Source organism: Drosophila rhopaloa, unplaced genomic scaffold (assembly GCF_018152115.1).
Source record: "Drosophila rhopaloa isolate 14029-0021.01 unplaced genomic scaffold, ASM1815211v1 contig_2, whole genome shotgun sequence".
Taxonomy (NCBI): Eukaryota; Metazoa; Arthropoda; class Insecta; order Diptera; family Drosophilidae; genus Drosophila; species Drosophila rhopaloa.
Genome location: NW_025335083.1, coordinates 21,475,776 through 21,495,235, shown reverse-complemented (window position 1 = coordinate 21,495,235; position 19,460 = coordinate 21,475,776). Strand labels below are relative to the sequence as shown.

The 19,460-nt window shown below is 39.4% G+C and overlaps 1 protein-coding gene across 6 annotated transcripts; it reads left to right on the top strand.

Annotated features, from left to right (window-relative positions):
- Positions 1–607: 607 nt before the first annotated feature.
- On the top strand, positions 608–19,376 carry LOC108051654 (proto-oncogene tyrosine-protein kinase receptor Ret). Of its 6 annotated transcripts, none has more exons than XM_017133816.2 (8): positions 608–839; positions 912–2,874; positions 4,798–5,124; positions 13,196–13,968; positions 15,815–15,980; positions 16,038–17,749; positions 17,885–18,025; positions 18,087–19,376. In XM_017133816.2, the coding sequence occupies exons 3-8, from the start codon at positions 5,055–5,057 to the stop codon at positions 18,933–18,935; spliced, it is 3,711 nt and encodes a 1,236-aa protein (XP_016989305.1). In that variant the 5' UTR covers positions 608–839; positions 912–2,874; positions 4,798–5,054; the 3' UTR covers positions 18,936–19,376. The 6 variants fall into 6 exon arrangements, with proteins under 6 accessions (XP_016989305.1, XP_016989306.1, XP_016989307.1 ...); XM_017133817.2 differs by having other exon boundaries at positions 891–2,874; XM_017133818.2 differs by lacking the exon at positions 912–2,874 and having other exon boundaries at positions 608–706.
- The last annotated feature ends 84 nt before the right edge of the window (positions 19,377–19,460 follow it).

Genomic DNA, 19,460 nt, shown 5'->3' with positions numbered 1-19,460 from the left:
ATGGTATATCATTCCTAATATCACATAATATAAGATTATTAAACATTTTCTCTGCTTTTATTTAATTTAAAAAAATGTTTTGCATGTCTTTAAAATAATCCAGAAAAATCGTCTGCCCAAGCAAACATCATAATCTTAATTACAATGCCAGCCCCTGCTGAATTTTCTGGCAAACTAAGATCTATTTACCCAAGACCAACATTTCCCACAATTACCAAGCGATAAGCGAGAGATAAGGTCGAACCGAAACCCTTTCCCAATAAAGGCAAATATTTTGTGAAATTAAAACGAAAGAAGCTGTCAAGGAAAGTGCTTGACATGAGATCATGTTTCCAAAGGTAAATAAAATGCACAGCAGTAGAACATGCACATCTGATTATCTCACATAGCATATTAGTTGGTGGGATGACGGTGATTAGGGGGAGCGATAGCAATAGACCGGCGGAAAATGGAAAACTCGTCGAGGGTGTTTTCATGACGTCGTCATCGTGGAAATTCACATCGGCTGGCAAACACGAAGCTGTACGAATTGTGGGTTTCTGCGGCTTTGGAGTTGCCGGTTGTCAGTTGCCAGTTGCCGGTTTCAGTTTCATTTTTCAAACGGAGCTCGTGCGAAGCGGTTCGGTTGCTCGTTAGTTTGCTGGCTCAGCGATTTCCCACAGTCAAAGAAGTGTTTCCGCGAAAAAGCTGGCCAAAACGCGAAAAGGTGGCTAATACACTGTTGAACTGTCCCATAAATAATTGCCATTCGAGCCGAACAATTAAGGAGTCTGCGAAAAAGCTGCAGCAGCTGCAAGACATCCATAAATCGTGTCTAGGAAAATCAAGATCGTGTTTACGTATGTAGCGAGCGCTGAAATTTATTTGCGAATTATGGCCAGATTTTCCAGATTTGGGTTTTCCAAATGCAGCCAATATCCTCACTTCGAGTGGCACTGACAACTCAATACGAAAAATCGTGTAGATTGGCACCGGATAATTGTGATTTAGCTGTGCGTGTCTAAGTTGGATTGGTTTACACAATTTGTGACTACTAATAATTGCAGTTTATTGAGGGAAATATTTTAATATGTCGAAACTGAAGACGGCAAATTAGACACATGTTGAAATAAATACCACAAATGCCTATGTAAATTCTCGCAATAATAATTTTTAAAACCAAAGTGTAGCTGCCGTTGGATTCTATTTTATTACTCGCTTAATAGCTTCTGAAATAGCTATAACATTGAGATAAGCACAGCAATTAAAAAAGACGTAAAATGTTATAATAAATCTAGTAAAAAATGATTTAAAAGTGTGTTTTCATTAGGTCAAATTATATATAGATTAGTTTAAAATATTAAATTAATAATCTGCTAAAATGTTACAAGTTACAAATGAAATACAGATTCGGTTTAAAATTTTTTTTGATTGTAAAGGGTTTAATTATGATTATAATTATTAACAGCTTGTGCAAAAAAAAAAACTAAAAATGCTATTAATGTAACAACAGATTGCATGCAATTCATCAATTTAAAAATGTCAGAGTTGATGGTTGATTGGATTTTTCATTAGCACAGGTGAAAAGCTTATTAAAATGTAGATATTTACCTCAGACAAGTAATAAAATGTGAGTTTAATTAAAAAATATTTCTTTTTAATTACCTAGGTGACAGAAGATTAATTAGAAACATATGCAAATGCCTGTTGAGAGATTAATTTACATACATATTACAAATACCTTTACAAGTGTTCAGATCTAAAAACTCAAACAATGAGATCAATTAGAGTTGGATTGATATTGCCGTTTGTGTTTGTTCTGGTTCAATGAGAACATCACGCATACGCCACCTTGACAGTGGCTGGCATTCCTGAACCCTTTTTCGTGGAAACCAAACAAGAAGTCTAAGCTCCCAGGCCAAAATTATTGATGCTACGCTCGCATTCTTTTCCAATTCGCCGATGTCTGTGAACGAAAAAAATACCAGAGACAACTAACAAGGCAAACGCACTGAGCGAAAAGTGTTTTTGATATTTTGATCTTCTATTTACTTGAATATCTTTTAAAGTTGCTGTGTTAGATGTTGAATTGGAAGTTGAATTTTTGAAAGTAGTTTCAACAAATAAGTTTTGTAACTATTAATAGTTTTTATATTAAACCTATAACAACATAAAGTTTTTATAATCATTTGATAAGTAAGACTATAATTGTTAAATGTTTAAAATCAGTAGTCCTCAGTAATCAACATTTTACATTTGAATATTGTAAGACTAAGTGATTATATTGATTAGTTGATTATTTTTGTATAAATAATAATAATACTTTTAAAAACATTTTTTTTATTAAGAAGCAGGAATACCAGGATAAATATTTACATTGGGGATATGTTCAGTTAGTCACCTTAAAACACCTTTTGGTCGCAGTGTAGTTAAAAAACAGTCGGGGGCAGTCACTGACACTGAAGAACCTCCACAGTCGTACTTTGACTCTTGCGGTCGTCGGTTGTTCGTTAGTCGCCGGTTTCGAGTAATTCCTATATGGCAATTGCCATTTTTGGCGCAACAGGACGGCCTGTAGGAGACGCACCTTAAAAGTGCGCCCGGATCGCCTGGGTCGGGTAACCTTTAATGGGGGAACGCCATGGGCCTTTCAAACTCTCCCAAATTGGCAACCGGTTGGCTCCCAGCGAATCTTTCTGTGTGTCTGCTGGAAAAGCCTCTTTGTGTCAGTCGTGTGTCATTAGCAGCCGCCGACTGAGCTCCCAGTGTGTCAAAAATTTGAACTTTAAAGTGCTCAGGTGCTGAAGAGCCCCCTAGACGAAAAGTAGACAGCAGACACTCGGACTGCCAGTCAGTCAGTCAGTCGGTCTCTGCCTGCACTGCGAAAAAATTGTGGTAAAATCATGAATTTGAATGTGACATTTGGGCAAACCAAGAAGCAGAACGTTTTACAAAATGAATTACTGAACACCCTTTAAACGAGAAGAGTGCTCTTTTTTAAATATGTATATAGAGGAGTATACTTTAAAAGTTTAAACAGATTTTTATGGTTATTCATTTAGAGGTAAATGTTTCGATTTTGTAACATTTGCCAAGACATTAAAATTAAAGGAACTTAGGCTCAAATTATTACCAAAAAATATACATTCAAGAGCCACAAAAGACAAACCATTAACTTGAATAAAACGTTTCCTAAATATTCTGTAACAGACAAGTCAAACCTTATAATTTTATACATTTTAATTCTTGGACATTTGTATTATTAGTTCATATAAATGCATTAAAATTATAAAATTTGCAATACTCAACCATGATTCTAATTCCAACTTAACCAAATTATCATATAAACATTTTTGGAAAGCAAACTTTATGTTTTATACGTATTTAAGGTTTAGAGTCCTATAGTTTACTTAAAATTGAAATGCCATTTTTCGGTCAGTGTTTGTGAATTGCTTATCACGTTGTTTGACTTTGGGGCTCGTTTGAATTATGCGTGCTATCTTCCAATGCCATTCCCCTGGCCAGCGGGTAATTCACGCCGCAATTGTCTCTTTCGGGTTCTTTTTATCACACCTGCCGTGCACCGCTGGATACCACATGTACCGCCTATACCGCACATACCATCCGCACTGGAGTGAAGTGGAGTGCCGGTACTGGCTCCATAGAATACCTACTCTATAGAGTGGGTACTGCGGAGGTAGAGTACACGTACTTCCACTTTGCTTTGCTCTTTCCGTGGCACGTCCTCTTCGAGTGTTTGCCTTGGTACTTGCTTAGAATTCGTTAGTTTGGATTTGCCACATAGTTCTCCATGGTTTTGTTTTTCAGTTTTTTTTCACTATAAAATTAAGAGCGAGTTAGGCAATTATTCATTCTGTAAACCCTATCCCCTAAAATCTTTTAAAATATAGTTTATACTTAATATTACATTTAATACATATCCGATATTATTCCCAAAAAACCAATTAACTTTTTGAATAGAGCAAGCAAACAAACTGTGAAGTAATCCCTCAGACAGAAACCACTTATTTGCCCAAATAATTTAATTAAATTATTCCATTTAAAAACCGATTGAGACAACCGAAAGCGATTCGACACAAAATGAATTGGCAAAAAGTACGATTAATAGCAATAAGAACAAAAAAGGCACCACACCCCAGGGGTTTGGCTTCAGAACCCCCAAAAAAGTGTGCGGAATAAGATCCAAAACAAAACAAAGTTAAAGACCATAAGCTCTTCACCTGGCGCTGGCCAAAAATAGCAGCCGAAAACCATTTAATAACAATATCAATAATATTGTAATGCCGAAAAAGGAAAACAAATTCGAAGCTCATTTTGAATTGCAATAATCAGAATTCGTAGACCCCGCGGCTCTTGAGAATTTTGTGCGGAATTAATCGAATGATAAATTAGATTGGTTAAATGACAAAAGGGGAGTGTGGGCGCCGCTATCAATAATAATAATTACTATTCATACGCTTTTAGATAGTATTTCTATATTTAGGAAGTAAAATGTTGGTTAAACTTTAAATATTAATCTTTCACTCGCTTATTTGGATTCAACATATAAATATCTTTTAAAGAATTTAACAAAGTTTTGTCAGAATCAAAATTCCATAACAAATTCTCATAAAAACTGCAAGGGTATACAGACTTCGGTTTTTCGTTTTAACAAATAGTAGTACTGTCCCAAAAACAAAAAACTATTAATGTTCGTGGTCTTTATATCTGCCCTACTCATTGTTCTTTTTTCACATTTCCTGCTCTGCTTTTCGCACATTAATTGATATATGCTACTTATCAATTTGTGATCAAAAGTAATTAAGTTTGTGGACGAATCGTACGTGGCTAATTGCCAACATCAATGAAAAAGAAGACCAACACATAAAAAAATATAAAAGACAAAACGAAAAAATAAAAACAAACAAAAAAGAAACAATAAATGGTCAAAACCCATTAAAAACGCGTTCAAAATGTGTAAATATGTAATGTGCGTACACGAGTGAGTGAAACGGGGAGAAAAAGCCACAATTTGCCGAGTTTATAACTGACTTTTTGCAACAAAAGTGACTACGATGGAGGCTTTTGTTATTATTATTGTGACGCTGCTCACAATTGTCACACAGCAAGAAAACAACTGTGCGGGTAAGTGAAACTCAATTAAAAGATGAAAAATGAAAAAGACTTTGGTCTTCACACAACATGGTATTGGGTAATTCTTGATCCAATGTTTGATCACATGGCCATTTCAATTTGAATTTATGTTGCTTAAGTGTTTTACGTATGTAATAAGAATATTTTGTTTAATGTTTCTGGGGGCTTTTAGTTTTGGAAAGGTTTTTTTATAAAATAAAAGTAGAATCGATTTTGGTTTTAATCATTTTATTTTATACGATTGAAATGTATAGAAATTTCTCACTGCTTCGTACATTTATTTTAATTTTTCTTTTACAAAAAATACCATCTTATGTTTAAAATTAAAATAAAAGTAATGGTACTTAATATACGACCAACCTATAACATCTTCTGAAAAAAACTAGCAATAAACATTTATTGCCCTAAACACTTAAAATCCATCTGTGCTAAAAAAATGTGCTTAAAAATGATTGCCTCATAAAAGTATTCCTCCGCAAACGAAATACCTGCAAATATCTTTGTATACTTTTAACACATTCCATTTAAAATAGACAACCAACCATTTTTAGTTTACAATTAGTTAATCAATATTTTCTTTGTCTTAAAATAAATTGTGGCCAAATTGAATTTTGAAAGTTCAATTACTTATTGCAAAAGCATCAAAAGCTTATGCAATGAAAGTGTTTAGCCTTTTGGGTGGAGCAAACCCAATTGTACCTTTAATTGTTGAGGGTATTAAAATCGGTAAATACCTGATCGACTTATCAGTGGCATAGTGCGCCCATTAACCCTTTCCACCTGGTTCTTGGGCCAATAGAGAGCTCGTAAAAGGCAATTACACTAATTTGCATCGAGTGGCAGTGAACAAATCTCACAGATAACTAAAACTCAAACAGTCGCGCCGTGGGAATGCAACCGAAGATATGGAGTAATAAAGTGCGAACCCCTTTATGACCTCTTTAAGGAGGGGGCACTGTGGACTCGGGGCTCTTTTATTGGCTTTATGATGCACTGCTTAGCTCTTTATTGTAATTATAAGCCCGGTGCGTTCTATGCGACCCACAAGGCTTTATTCAACTGCCACAGGTGTGAACTGACGTTTTGACAAGTTGGTAAGCGATATGTGGGCCTGGCTTTTCGCTGTTCGCTTTTGGCTTCTGTCTTATGGCTTTTGGCTTTGCAACCGACTGACTGACGGTGATGGACTGGACTACCGACTACTACCAACCCACGGGGACCCTCCATCAATGTCTTATACTGAAACATAAATACTTACTAAATTAGGAATTTCAAATTAAAGTTAATAAAAAAGTCTCATTCATAATATTTGTACTTAAAGTGTAGTTTGGTCTAATTTTATACATTTTTACTATGCTTTGCCTGTATTTCTTGGATTTTTACTAACAGTGATATTAACATTAACAGTAAGTTACAACTGTTACGAAGTTACTTAAATGATTCCAAAAGATTTCATATTTTGAATGAGTATTTTGATGAGTAATAAATCAAATATGTGTAAAGTTCCTTAACTTTTATTAATCACTTTATCGTGCTGTACAATTACTGTTTTTAATTTTGTAATACTTTATACTTCTAATGTTCAATTGATTATGTCTGATGTGCAGTGGCGGATCCAGAGACGATTCTTGGGGGGAAATTGAAAAAGACGAAAACTGGAAATCGCGGTGATTTCTAGCAAACAAGTGAAATTTTCAGGTTCTGCGGTTCCAAGGGGGGGAAATTTACCTAATTTCCCCCCCGTGGATCCGCCACTGCTGATGTGTACTATTCTTTAACAAACTCTTAACTCTTAGTACTGAGTTTCAAATATATTTTTCTCATATTACCTTTATTTATAGACTAGATACATGTAAATCCAAAATTGGTTACCATTTTTAACATCAATTTGTTTTGACTGTATGACGTGCCAGTCGAGCACACGCCCAAAAAATTATTTCATCATGCTGCGAAGACATATCGAATTTTTTCGGGGGATGACTTACCACTCCGCCTCATTCCGGCACAGCTGACACCAGAGGTTCCTTTCGAGTCCTGGACTTTGTCCCCCGTGTGTGAACTGAGCTGACTCCTCCATCGGTCAATCAGTCAGTCGGGTTAAAGGTGTCGAAGTGCCCGCCAGCTGTCCCAGTTGAGCCCCTTCCCCGCCAGAAATTCATGAATTCATGTGCAATCAATTAAGTCAATAGGTGTGTGCCTGCATTCGTTTTATGGGTTTCAGTATGTTTTTCGCACTCCGCAAACTTTTAAGTGGCCCCTGGCTGTTTCATGACTTCAATTAAAGTGTTTTGTTTAATAACTGACTTTCAGTTATTTCTGAAAAAGATATAAATTTGCCTTCAGCTGTTTACTGAATCAAGAAAATTATATAGAAGAGATTGAAGTCATCGATCTTAACAAGATAACTACTGTAGTTGTTTCTATTGTGCCATAAAAATATAAAAACTAGTTTAAAGTGGCATGCAATATTGTATCTGATTTTTGTTATTCCACGTTGTAGTTCCAATTAACTCAACTTAAGGTAAATTATAATTTTTTTTATATTATAAAAAGGGTAAAATAATAAATGGAATAATAAAGACTCTATTTAATTGTTTCTAATTTATTCATTTTAATAAAAAATAACCATAACTTTAAGACTCTTTAAATCAATCTCCATTTCCTTCCCAAATATCTCTAACTTTATAACCAATCTCAAATCACTTTGCCTGCCACAAAACTTTTGCAAAGTATTTCATATTTTGCTCACATACATTGGCCAGATTTATGAGCCCGTTTGACACATTTATCAGACACTCAAGGTTGGCCCGCCGTCTTCTAGGGTACTTTGCATAACAAAATAGTAACAAAACCGAAATCCATTTGCAGTTATGAGATCTGTCTCTGCCACTGTCTGTCCAATTGTCGCACCCAGGTTAAGATCCCAGAAATAGCGTGATTCAGATACAGATATTGGGTGCATAATGCACTCCCATTCAGCTCCTTCAAGTGGGAGACTCAAATCTGCATTTATTTATTGCACTTTTTTTATGCGTTCGCTGTTGCAAAATACAGGCATCGTTATATGAACGAAGTGCAAAGCTTTGAAATAAATACTTTTTAGATTGTTCCTAAATATGATGTAAAATTAATGGTAAAATCTGTTAAACATGATACTTTTTTATGGAAGTATTAAAGGCCTTTAGTGTCAGTTGACTGGCAAATAAAATATATTTTACAACGCATTAAACCGCCTTCTTAGAATAATAGCAACATTTCAGTTTACAACTTAACTTGACTAATTGTAGCCCCTATTAATTAGCCCCGTAATTAGCATATATTTTAAGAGACTTGACTTTGACAAATGCTTTCCATTTGATGACAGGCAACAATTAGAGAGCCCGCCCATCGATCACCGTCCAGGGTCAGTAATTTGTGGATGTGGTCTTAGTTGTCTGGACGGGAGTGTCATCCCTCACTCAATGCCAAAGACAAAGTCTTTGAAGTTCGCCTGGTGACTTCTAGTCTGCGATTATTCTGTAATTTCCTTTACTTTTCTCAATCTCTTATCTACTGTGACTGTGCACTTCTTTGTGCCAGACTGAGAAAAAGGAAAACTTAAATACAAATTACATTTAAATCAATAACAACAATTTGTTTCTAGTTGATGGAGATACCCTCTCCTTACTGACTTACATTAAAGGTAAATGTATATGAGATCTAAAATGAATAATAGAATAAAATTAAAATGATTAGTTATATTTGAAGACCGCATAATATTTTCTTTTCAACTTTTTGTATTAAAAATTTCATTAAATGAGTGCCTAAATTTAATAAAAATTCCTAGCACTTACATTCATATATAATTTTCTACCTATGGAGAGAGTATAACTTACTTCTGTTTGAGCTTTGTGCTAAACTTGTTTTCAATTCAATTTGCTTTGGCACTGGCAAAGAGAAATTTTCAGGGACAGTCAGGGCAGGAAATAGAAAAACCGTTCAAGACACTTTTGTCTGCACACTTCGATCGAGTGAAAGTAGAGAGACAGGATGGCATGGATTTAATAATGCGAATTCGAGCAACAACCAGGGCCAGAGATTGGCCAATGCCAACATTTCCTGCAGGAAAAGCCACAATAGCAGACAATTGCAGTCAGTGCCAAGGAAAACATAGAACCACGACTGGCATACGCGACGTATGAGTAATGAGCAAAACAATGCAACAGGGAAAAGAATGGGGAAAAGCGTTACAGGAAAAACTAAAAACCCTGACAAAGACAAACTTTTCATTACGCAGCAGTAGACAAACATAATGTGAGTCGGATGCTGGAAAACACAAAATTATCCGCACACCCAAAGCTCAAAGTGAGTCATCCTGGAGTGCTGAGAAAAACAAGGACAATAAACTCCGGAAGGTTTGGTAGTTGGCCAATCAAACAGGCAAACAACTGGCGACCCAATTCGATGCCAAGTCAATTAATTCGGGCAGATTAATTAGTTTATGCGAAACTAGTTGACATTTCATCCGGCGACCGCACCTCATTCGGAGTCTCCATTTCACCTGGCCACCAAGTTCAGGTACGCAGGCCCGGCTAATGGCCATGTCGGGATCCGAGTCGCCGCCCATCAATTGTTGACAGTGCTGTAATTAGCGGCTCTTCTACACGGAGAGAAATTGTTGCTTATTTTATTTTAACAAATTGTGTAAGCCTTTTAGAAATGAACATCATAATTTAAATAGAATGTTGTGGGTTTACAAATTTTTACAAAATTTTAAATACTAATGATTAATTATTATTTTAATTGGTTATATTTTATTTTTATACATTTTTTATAAATTAGATTTATATGGTATAGTGCTATGGTAATTATAATGGAGATGCATTAAAATAGTTTCTTTTTGGCAGAACAAATTATACATTTAATATTGTTTGTTGTTCCAACAAAAAATAGTTTAATGTTAAATTTGCTTTTACAAGATATGACATTTTTATATATTTAATAAACTTTTTCTGATAAACCCGTATTTATTACCCTTAAATTTTTTAAAGTGTAACAACTCCCAATGAGTCCAGTCACCCCAGAAATTTTCCGCTGGGCTATCCAGTTCCTCCCTCAATTTTAAGGCCATGTTTTATCCAGTGTCGCTTCGAGTTTTTAATGCGCCATTCGCTGGCTTTTTAATTGTCCACCTAATAGATAACCTAATAGTCTTAGTCCTTCCCTGTTTACGCTTTTTGTTTTTTCGTCCTGTTTTTTTGTCGCTTTTTTCCTTTTTACGGTTGTTGACTTTTGGTCAGCATTTTGTGGGTGTTTGTGGTCTTTTTTTAATCACCAGCTTAATCCCACTCACCTGTCGCAGGTTTAATGGTCTGAGAGCTCTGGTCTTAAGGGAATCGAAGAGGTCAAGTTGAGTTTTAATTGAGAACTGATTGGAACAAATCGGTGGTGGTAGATTATTTAAAGACTTTTGTACTAAGGGACTGGGGATTTGGTTGGGGCTTGCTACTTAAAAAAGAGATGGCTTTGCTGACTTAAGGGGTTTCAAAACTCTAAGTCTAAGTGACCGTTTAATTTTAAGCAACTGCAGATTTATTTATGGAACAAATTGTCGAGAGATACAGCAACATACTTTTGTACATTAACCTCTCATTTTTCCATCTATTTTGTCAACCTCCTTTTTAAACAAATGAAAACTTATTTCATTGGATATATCTTAACTTCTTTTAGAGATTAAGGACGCCTTTAATGCTTCTGTTTATAGAACATAACAAAATAATCGTTGTTCTATTGCCCATAATTTCCATACAATCTCTGATTAAAAATCTTTTTTAATTCCCCCTCGCATAACTTTAAAGAGAGTTTATTGGTGTGCCCCAGGATCGGTGGGTTCCTTCAACGCGAATTCATGCTTGCTTCCTTGGATTTCTTGTAAAGTGAAGCACTTGGCACTTAATCATGAGCAGAACGCTTCACCCATAAACAGGACTGGCGCCATCATTTGGCAGGAATCAGCGGAGTTGGGGGCGTTATAATCCCGTTGGTAACCCCGCATATTTCATTAGGAACGCTGACAGCATTAATATATTTTTTGTGGGTGGCTCCAGGGCCCCAATGCCCCACGTTGGGCGCCAAGGACACGCATTTAAAATGTCATTATGAATGCGTGCGTGTTTGGAGCGGGCACATACCCTACAGGGTTTACTCGTACTCACACTCTCATCTAAATATTTTATCAGCATTTTTCGCATGCCTGGGCGTCAGCAATTGTAATGAACACATTTTATTATTTATAATGTGTGTACTATGCCAAAGGCCATATCAAGGAGCGATTTTCCCACAATCGTTTTTTGGTTTGCGGGAGTAACCAGGAAAAAAGGTTTCCCCACATTTTTTGTGGAGGGTGGAGTGTTGTGGGTCTCTGTTTGGTTACCTCTCGAAAGCTAGGGCATAATTATGACAGGCATTTAGTGGAGGTAAGTCCGCCTGCTTTGTGGCCATCCAATTAGCGGCTTTTTGTACCCCTTACTAGCTGCACTGCGCAAAATGGCTTGCTATAAACATAACAATTTTTGCCTGTCTATAAATCGTTCATCCAATCTAGCGAATAAAAATAGGCGGGACAATCAGAGCTAATTTTGAATTACATAAATAATCTCCGAAGAAAATGTAAATTTTGATTACTATTACTGTGGACGGGAATCGAATAGTAAATAATCAATTCAGTTCAACAACTCCATTCAAAAGAAATTTAATTTAAACGATTTTCAAACAGTTTATTACTCCTAGAATAAGGATTGAAATAAGTTAAATACGTAAAAATACCATTCTATTATTTTGCAGTCACTATTTAATGTCCATAATCAAACTTATAAACTCAAACCTATAAAGGAACATTTAGATCAATCAAATTTTGATAAAGAATAGTAACTCACTCCAAAATTATAGCCAAATCTGAAACCGATTTGATCAATAAATTTCTTAACTACCCCACAAATAAATCAGTTAAAGTTCAATGAGTTTAATTTCTATTTACTTAACAAGATACGCCAACCTATTTACACCATAACATTACAAGAGTTCTTCGGTCCCCCAAATGTTTGCTCCAAATATTGTGGCATAAAATTGGGCGCAGGAAATACATGGACGAAGGGCGAGGAAAATTTGTAACCAATTATGCCTGGGGTTGTAGTTTTTCCGGCTAACAAAAACTTTATCGTTATCACAAAATCAATACGCAACTTGATGACGCCGACACTTCAATTCAGATGACAACAAGGGGAGTTTTTTGTGAAAGGGGGAATGGGTGGAGGAAAAGGCGTCATTTTGATAACCCATATGCTAATAAACAATATCTGTATTATATTTATTTATCGCTTGTATTGGACTTTGACTCGCATGCAAACACACGACCGCAACAATCGAGTGTCATTAGGATGGAGCTCTTATCAAATTACGCATACGCCCTGTTCAATTTGGTAGATAGGGGGAGTTGGGTATTATGGCCACCTCTATTAAGGTCAACGCGAGCTTATTAAACTAAATCATTTGATTGGATTTGATGACGACTGTCAGCGTGTGTCCCTCCGCTGATGCTGATGATGGGTAAATAAACCCAAAAGTGATAACAACCCTCGGGAATACATTTTGTTTGGGCTTAGTACAGTGGTTAGGCTTTTAATCAACAAAATATTACGGGACTTTCCTTCAACTTTTGAGTTAAAACCAAATTTTGTAATTATAGTAATAATTACGTAAGCTTTTAGTAGTATACACCTTATAATTTAGGTACTTTAAGTAACAACATTAATAATGCAACCTGATTTATTCACTACTAATTGTAATAATTCGTATATAATTTAGAAAGTGTTTCATTTTGCAACATTTCCTAGACTTCAAACCCACTGCTATTCCGCAAATGGAATAGCAAACCCACTTCAACTGAGTGGGTCAATTGTGGTCAACCACTTGTGGCAGCATCCCAAACAATGACCCCCAACCTAGCATTAAGTCCCACATGACGCCATCAGCACTAACTTGATTTTTCCACCCTCTGTTTTCCTTTCTTTTTTTTTTTTCGCAGCCGTCGATGTTTACTTTCCCAGCACGTCGGTGAAATTCAATCTGCCCATTAACGAGGAATCGGAGAGCATCTTCTCCAAGATCCCGCTGGTCCAGTTCCAAGTGCTGCGGATGGAGAGCAACCGGTTGGCCAGTGATTACCTCTACAGCCTGGAGGAGAATCCCCTGCTGCGGATAAATAGTTCGTCCGGCGAGATATACATGCGCACTGATTACCGCTCACCCAACTCGAGTGTCAAGTATGTGGTCACGGCTTTTCCCAGGGATCAGCCGGATCATGAACTGCTGCCCGTGACGCACCTTACTTTGGAGGTGGTACCGCAACCGCTGGAGGATTACTGTGCAGAACTGGAGCACATTTGCTTCTGGAGCAGTGCGCAGTACAGCATAGCCGAATCGCAGGGTCAGTATAGGCGTAGGGATTCCTTTGAGCCGGTCCTCATCGGGGCCCTCAACTCGCGGGCGGCCAAGTACCTGTGTCCACATGTGTCGCTGGAGTACTCCCTCAACGCCGGCAGTTCCCACTTCGTTCTGAAACAGAATCGCCTGTACACCCGACAGCCACTGGATCACGATGAGCTCAATGGACTGAATGCCCGGGCTGGACAGCTGCAGGCCAGGATCATCTGCACGGTTAAGTTGTCCACAAGGGATCAGAGGAAATTCTCGCGTAGCTTCGATATCAAGTTGCTGGATCGCAACGATAATGGGCCTAAGTTGCAGGAGAGCGATAATAATTTTAAGTTCTACCTGGAACAGCCCTACTTTCAAGCGGTGAGTTATGGAATTCATCCAAGGGAAGGGAGTTCTTAAAGGATTTCGAGGGAGAGCATTTCAGGTAGAGGGTCGAGGGGCATCCAATCCCAGCCAGACCCTGCCCAGACAATTCGTCTGCCGGCTGTCTGGCAGCTCACTGGGTGCGGGCTTATTGAATTCGCCCATGATGAACGCCCCCTAGACACGCAACCAAGTCGGGTACACTCGAAATAATATTTGTTAAAGGTTCAAACACTTTTTAGACAACATCCCTTACTCAAAGATCCTCTTTTGGACTAAGGAAAATTTAAGGAAATCCTTAAAATGACCTCACAATGTCTTAAAATACTTTTTTAAAACCTTTTAATTATGGAACAAAGTTAAAACTTACCACAAATTGTCTTGTTAAAATAAAAAACATATTCAGGGGTAAGCCAGATTTATGATGGTTTCCGAGACTTATTATTTATTTGTATATATTATTATTATTGAATATTTCTTGATATTTTTCGAGTGTATCTGAAGACCCCGCTGTTGAAAGACCCAAGTCCGGTCATCCTGCCATTATTTGGCCATTACCACGTCTGGTTCCGAGGTCCTTTTGGGGTAGATAGACAAAGTTGGCCACTTCCGCGACTTCTTTTCCAAACTCCCCTTCTCCCATTCCAACTCATATGTTGCCATTAAAAACGCGTAACGTTTATGGGCTTTTATGATTGGAGCATGACAGACAGGAAGGGAAAGCCAGTGAAAGGAGCAGGAGCAGGAATGGGAATGGGAAAGGGAACGTCAAGTGACTTCAGCGTGGATTGAAGCCGGAGTTGGGAGTCCCTTAAAGTTGCCACAAAAGTAAATTATGTTGTCGTGTTCGAAACAAGCCAAGCCTATCCCCAAGGATCTGCGAACTGTGTCAGTTCAGGTGCAGATAGTGGAATCTCCACCCGCTCCATTCAGCTGGAGTAATTGGTTCTGCACTAAAGTCCTGCCATTACAAATTGCCGTAGGTGGCTCTGCATTTAAATAACGTACACACAATAATGTACATTTTATTTTATTTCGAGGTAATTGCTGGCGACATGTCCCATAATAAACCGAACAAAAGTTTGGTGTGATGAGGTGTGGCTGAGGTCAAAATCGGGTGGGTCAACTGAATTGGAAACACATTCAACTTTAGATAGTTTAAAAAGATTATTTCAAAAAGTAGTGCAAGTATTAAGAGAAATTCAAATCATTATTACTCTGGCTGACTTTTCTTGTTTAATACATAAGTTTAGATTGGGAGAGTAATGGTGTCAAATCTTTAAGATTGTTTACTGCCCAGTTTTTTTAACTCAATCTTTACCGAAAATATATAACTTCTAAGTTTGCAACGCTTTGAATTCGGATACTAAGAATGTGTAAATGTGTTTTCTAATTAAAACATAACAATAGCAACACTTCTCCCAAAAGATTTGCCCTCTTTCGTTTGTTCCTAACACAATAGAGAAAACTCCAACCCACTTATTATTCAAATATATTGTCGATCCTACCTTAACAAAAGCCACCATTCCAACTTAAGCCTAAGCGCAGGGAGGACACCTAGCTAATGTCCTTGCCCCGGGGATCCATTAAAAGGGTTTCGGGTGAGTCCACCTTGCACCGTGCACCATCCACCTGGCAGGGAAATGTCAGGTCCCCGAGGATCTGAAACCCCAGCCTGACCTTGTGCACGAATTAAAATGCTAATCACCAAGAGCGCATCCTTGGAGGGCAGCGCTGTAATTTTCCAGGGGGTGCCAAGTGGAATTTAATTAGCGCTGGTCAGTAAATGCTAATGAAGCGACCTGCTAATTCATATCCCCCTCTTATTTTCATATCCCCACAGGATGAGGAGGCGGGGAAGAAAATCATCTATGTGGACAAGGATACGCTGGCCGCCAATGCTCACCTGGTCTACGCCGTCCACAATGACACCAATGGACTGTTCCGGCCAGACTGCCACGCCCATGAGGCGGATCACACGGGCAGGCCACATACCATCGTCAGTTGTCGTGAGTATAGGATCGGAATATCATATTAGATATATTTTAAGAAACTTTTCCCAACAGAACTTCGCTTCTCCCGCAACGGTGTCTTTCGGGAATCCCCCTATTGCGTTTCCCTGGAAGCTCGGGATCTGACCATTGAAACCCACAACGATGCCATGTCCGCCACGGCCTACATTTGTTTCCATATAAACCTGAGTAATCTTCACGAAACAGACCAAGAGTTGCCTCAAGCTCTTCCTTTGCGATCTCGTCAACATCGAATCTTCGAGAATGAGGATTTCAATGGTGATTCAGCAGGCAGATCCTCGGGTCCATTGATCGTGGAATACGAAAAGGATGTGTCCTTATACCGGACTGCTGCCTCCTATTATCGGGTAGCTCAGCCGGAAAGTTTTCTAGACTTGATGCGGTCACGTTCCATACGATTCAAAATCGTGGAGGATAAAATTGATGCTTTTGGCATAACCCCAACATCGGGTATTGTCTTTGTGAAGAAACCACAGGCTTTGGAAGAGGCCCCTGAAACCATATACTTCCTGAATGTCACCTGGATGGATCAGCAACGTCTCTCGCACGTTCGAGTCATAAATGTGCATTTGATTCATGGAAGACCCGAGAACATCAGTTGCGATCTGAAGATCAAGTCACGATCGCAAACCTGCGCCCAGGTTAAATTCCCGTCGCAATGCAACCGATTTTGTGGATTGGCCACTGGTGGCGGATCTTGTCAGTGGCGGGGATCCAATTCAGCTATGTTTGGCTCGAGATATGGATCCTGTGTGCCCGAATCTCGCTACTGTCCGGATCATGTGTGTGATCCGTTGGAGGAACTGAATCCCATGGCCTGTCCACAGGATTGCACACCGGCTGGCAGAATAATGGGTCCCCATTCGAGTAATGAGAACAAGAGGGGGATCTATAGTGCCTCTGGAACCTGCACATGCGAGGATAACGACAAGTGCTCGTGTGCTCCGCTGGACGAGGAACCCAAGATTAAGAAGCCCCGCAAGCGAAAAAACGAAACGGAGGCGGAACCTCTGATGGGCGGAAGACGGGGGACTCCAGCAGATCAATCTCTCCAGGATCCCCTGCTTCTGGGTGTAATAAATGTGGCCGGTTTCGAGTGCGACCGCCTCTGCATGTTTTTCGTGATCAGCTGTCCTCTGTTGTTCGTCCTCGTGCTCCTCTGCCTGCTTATTGCCCAGAGGAAGATGCTCCAACGTCGCCTGGGCAAACAATCGATAACCCCATCCGCCAAACAGGCTCTTCCGGAATTGGGAGACGGAGATCTCGCCCTGATGCCACTGCAAGGTGGTTTCAAGTTCGAAAGTGGCGATACCAAGTGGGAGTTCCCCCGCGATAAACTGCAACTGGATACGGTGTTGGGGGAGGGTGAGTTCGGTCAGGTGCTCAAGGGCTATGCCACGGACATCGCTGGATTGCCCGGAATAACCACCGTGGCTGTGAAGATGCTCAAGAAGGGTGCCAATTCCGTGGAGTACATGGCCCTGCTCTCGGAATTTCAACTCCTGCAGGAAGTCTCCCATCCGAATGTGATCAAGCTGCTGGCAGCCTGCACCTCCTCGGAGGCGCCTCTCCTCATCATAGAGTATGCCCGTTATGGTTCGTTAAGGAGCTATCTCCGCCTCAGCCGAAAGATCGAATGCGCCGGCGTGGATTTCGCGGATGGAGTGGAGCCCGTCGATGTGAAGATGGTGCTAACCTCCGCCTGGCAGATCTGCAAGGGCATGGCCTACCTCACGGAACTAAAGGTTGGTTGATTTTTAAGCCACAAACTTTAAGATACGAACCAATCCATAACTAGATTTCAGAGGGTCTAGTTAAAGTTCAATAAACCCAATAACTAATTCAGTAATTAAACTACTTATATTCTATTATCTCTGCAGTTGGTTCATCGCGATTTGGCAGCCAGGAATGTACTCCTAGCGGATGGCAAAATATGCAAGATCTCCGATTTCGGACTCACCCGAGATGTTTACGAGGACGATGCTTATTTGAAGCGATCTCGAGATCGTGTGCCCGTCAAGGTAAGTTCAATCCACTATAGATTAGTTCCTGAGAACCTTTACAATATTACCCAACCTCCAGTGGATGGCACCGGAATCTCTGGCGGATCACGTATATACCAGCAAATCGGATGTATGGTCGTTTGGCGTTCTCTGCTGGGAACTGATCACCCTGGGAGCCTCCCCGTATCCAGGAATCGCCCCTCAGAATCTGTGGTCCCTGCTGAAGACGGGTTATCGGATGGACAGGCCGGAGAATTGTTCGGAGGCGGTTTACTCCATTGTTCGCACCTGCTGGGCGGATGAACCGAATGGCCGACCCTCCTTCAAGTTTTTGGCCTCGGAGTTTGAGAAACTATTGGGCAACAATGCCAAGTACATAGATCTGGAGACGAATGCCGTTTCGAATCCGCTTTATTGCGGGGATGATTCTGCCTTGATGACCACGGAGTTCGGTGAGCCAGAATCGTTGCAGCACCTTTGGTCACCGCCCAAGATTGCCTACGACATCCATGACCAGGGCACCAGCTATGATCAGTCGGAGGAGGAGATGCCAGTGACTTCGACGGCTCCGCCTGGCTATGACCTGCCACGCCCCCTGATCGATGCCACCGCCAAGGAGCAGGTTTTGCGATACGAAAACGATCTGCGATTTCCCCTGAACATTCGGAAATCCAGTTGCACTCCAAGCTACAGCAATATGACCAGTGGTTCGCCAGCGGCCACCTCATTGCCACACTATTCAGTTCCCGTGAAGAGGGGTCACTCCTATATGGACATGACCAACAGGAGTCTCATTCCCGACAATCTGGACAGCAGGGAATTCGAAAAGCACCTATCCAAGACCATCTCGTTTCGCTTCTCCAGTTTGCTGAATCTCAAGGAAACTGCAGAGGCGGAACCAGGTCAACAGGCCGAGGATGTAGTCTAAATCTGCCAGTGTATTGTTTTCACCCATCCACTCAGTTCTTGTCTCTCATCTGCGCCTGTTTTTCAGTTCAAACTGTTTGTTAATTAGTTTTAGTTTTACATTTAGTCTCGTAGCTTTATGCTGATGCCAAAAATGAATTGTAAAAGAACCGCATTCGATTTCGAATACTCCCAAGCATTTATAAGGGAAATTAAATAGCCAAAGAGAAACTAGGTTCTTTTAGTCACACATTCCAAACCCTCTCTTAAAAAAATCTAAAAATATTTTTAAAACACCGTTTTGGATAGATTGATGTATAAACAGTCGGGAATAAACAATTTCTGCCTTTAACTTTACTTGCAAACATAAAGGATTTGAAAAGATTTTAGAAGAAAAAAACCTTTTGTAAAAACTTTAATAGAGACGTATATTTAAAGAAATATACATTTTTGAATTGTATACTTCTGCTTATAAGACTTTAGATTGTGCCTGTTTTTTAAAGGTTTCTCCACGTACGGTGTCTTATTAAATATTTAAAACACATTT

Coding starts and splice junctions, on each gene's coding strand:
- LOC108051654 (XM_017133818.2), top strand. CDS start 5,055: ATGGAGGCTTTTGTTATTATTATTGTGACGCTGCTCACAATTGTCACA. Junction 13,969..15,814: donor AACAGCCCTACTTTCAAGCG/GTGAGTTATGGA, acceptor ATATCCCCACAG/GATGAGGAGGCGGGGAAGAA. Junction 18,026..18,086: donor GAGATCGTGTGCCCGTCAAG/GTAAGTTCAATC, acceptor CCCAACCTCCAG/TGGATGGCACCGGAATCTCT.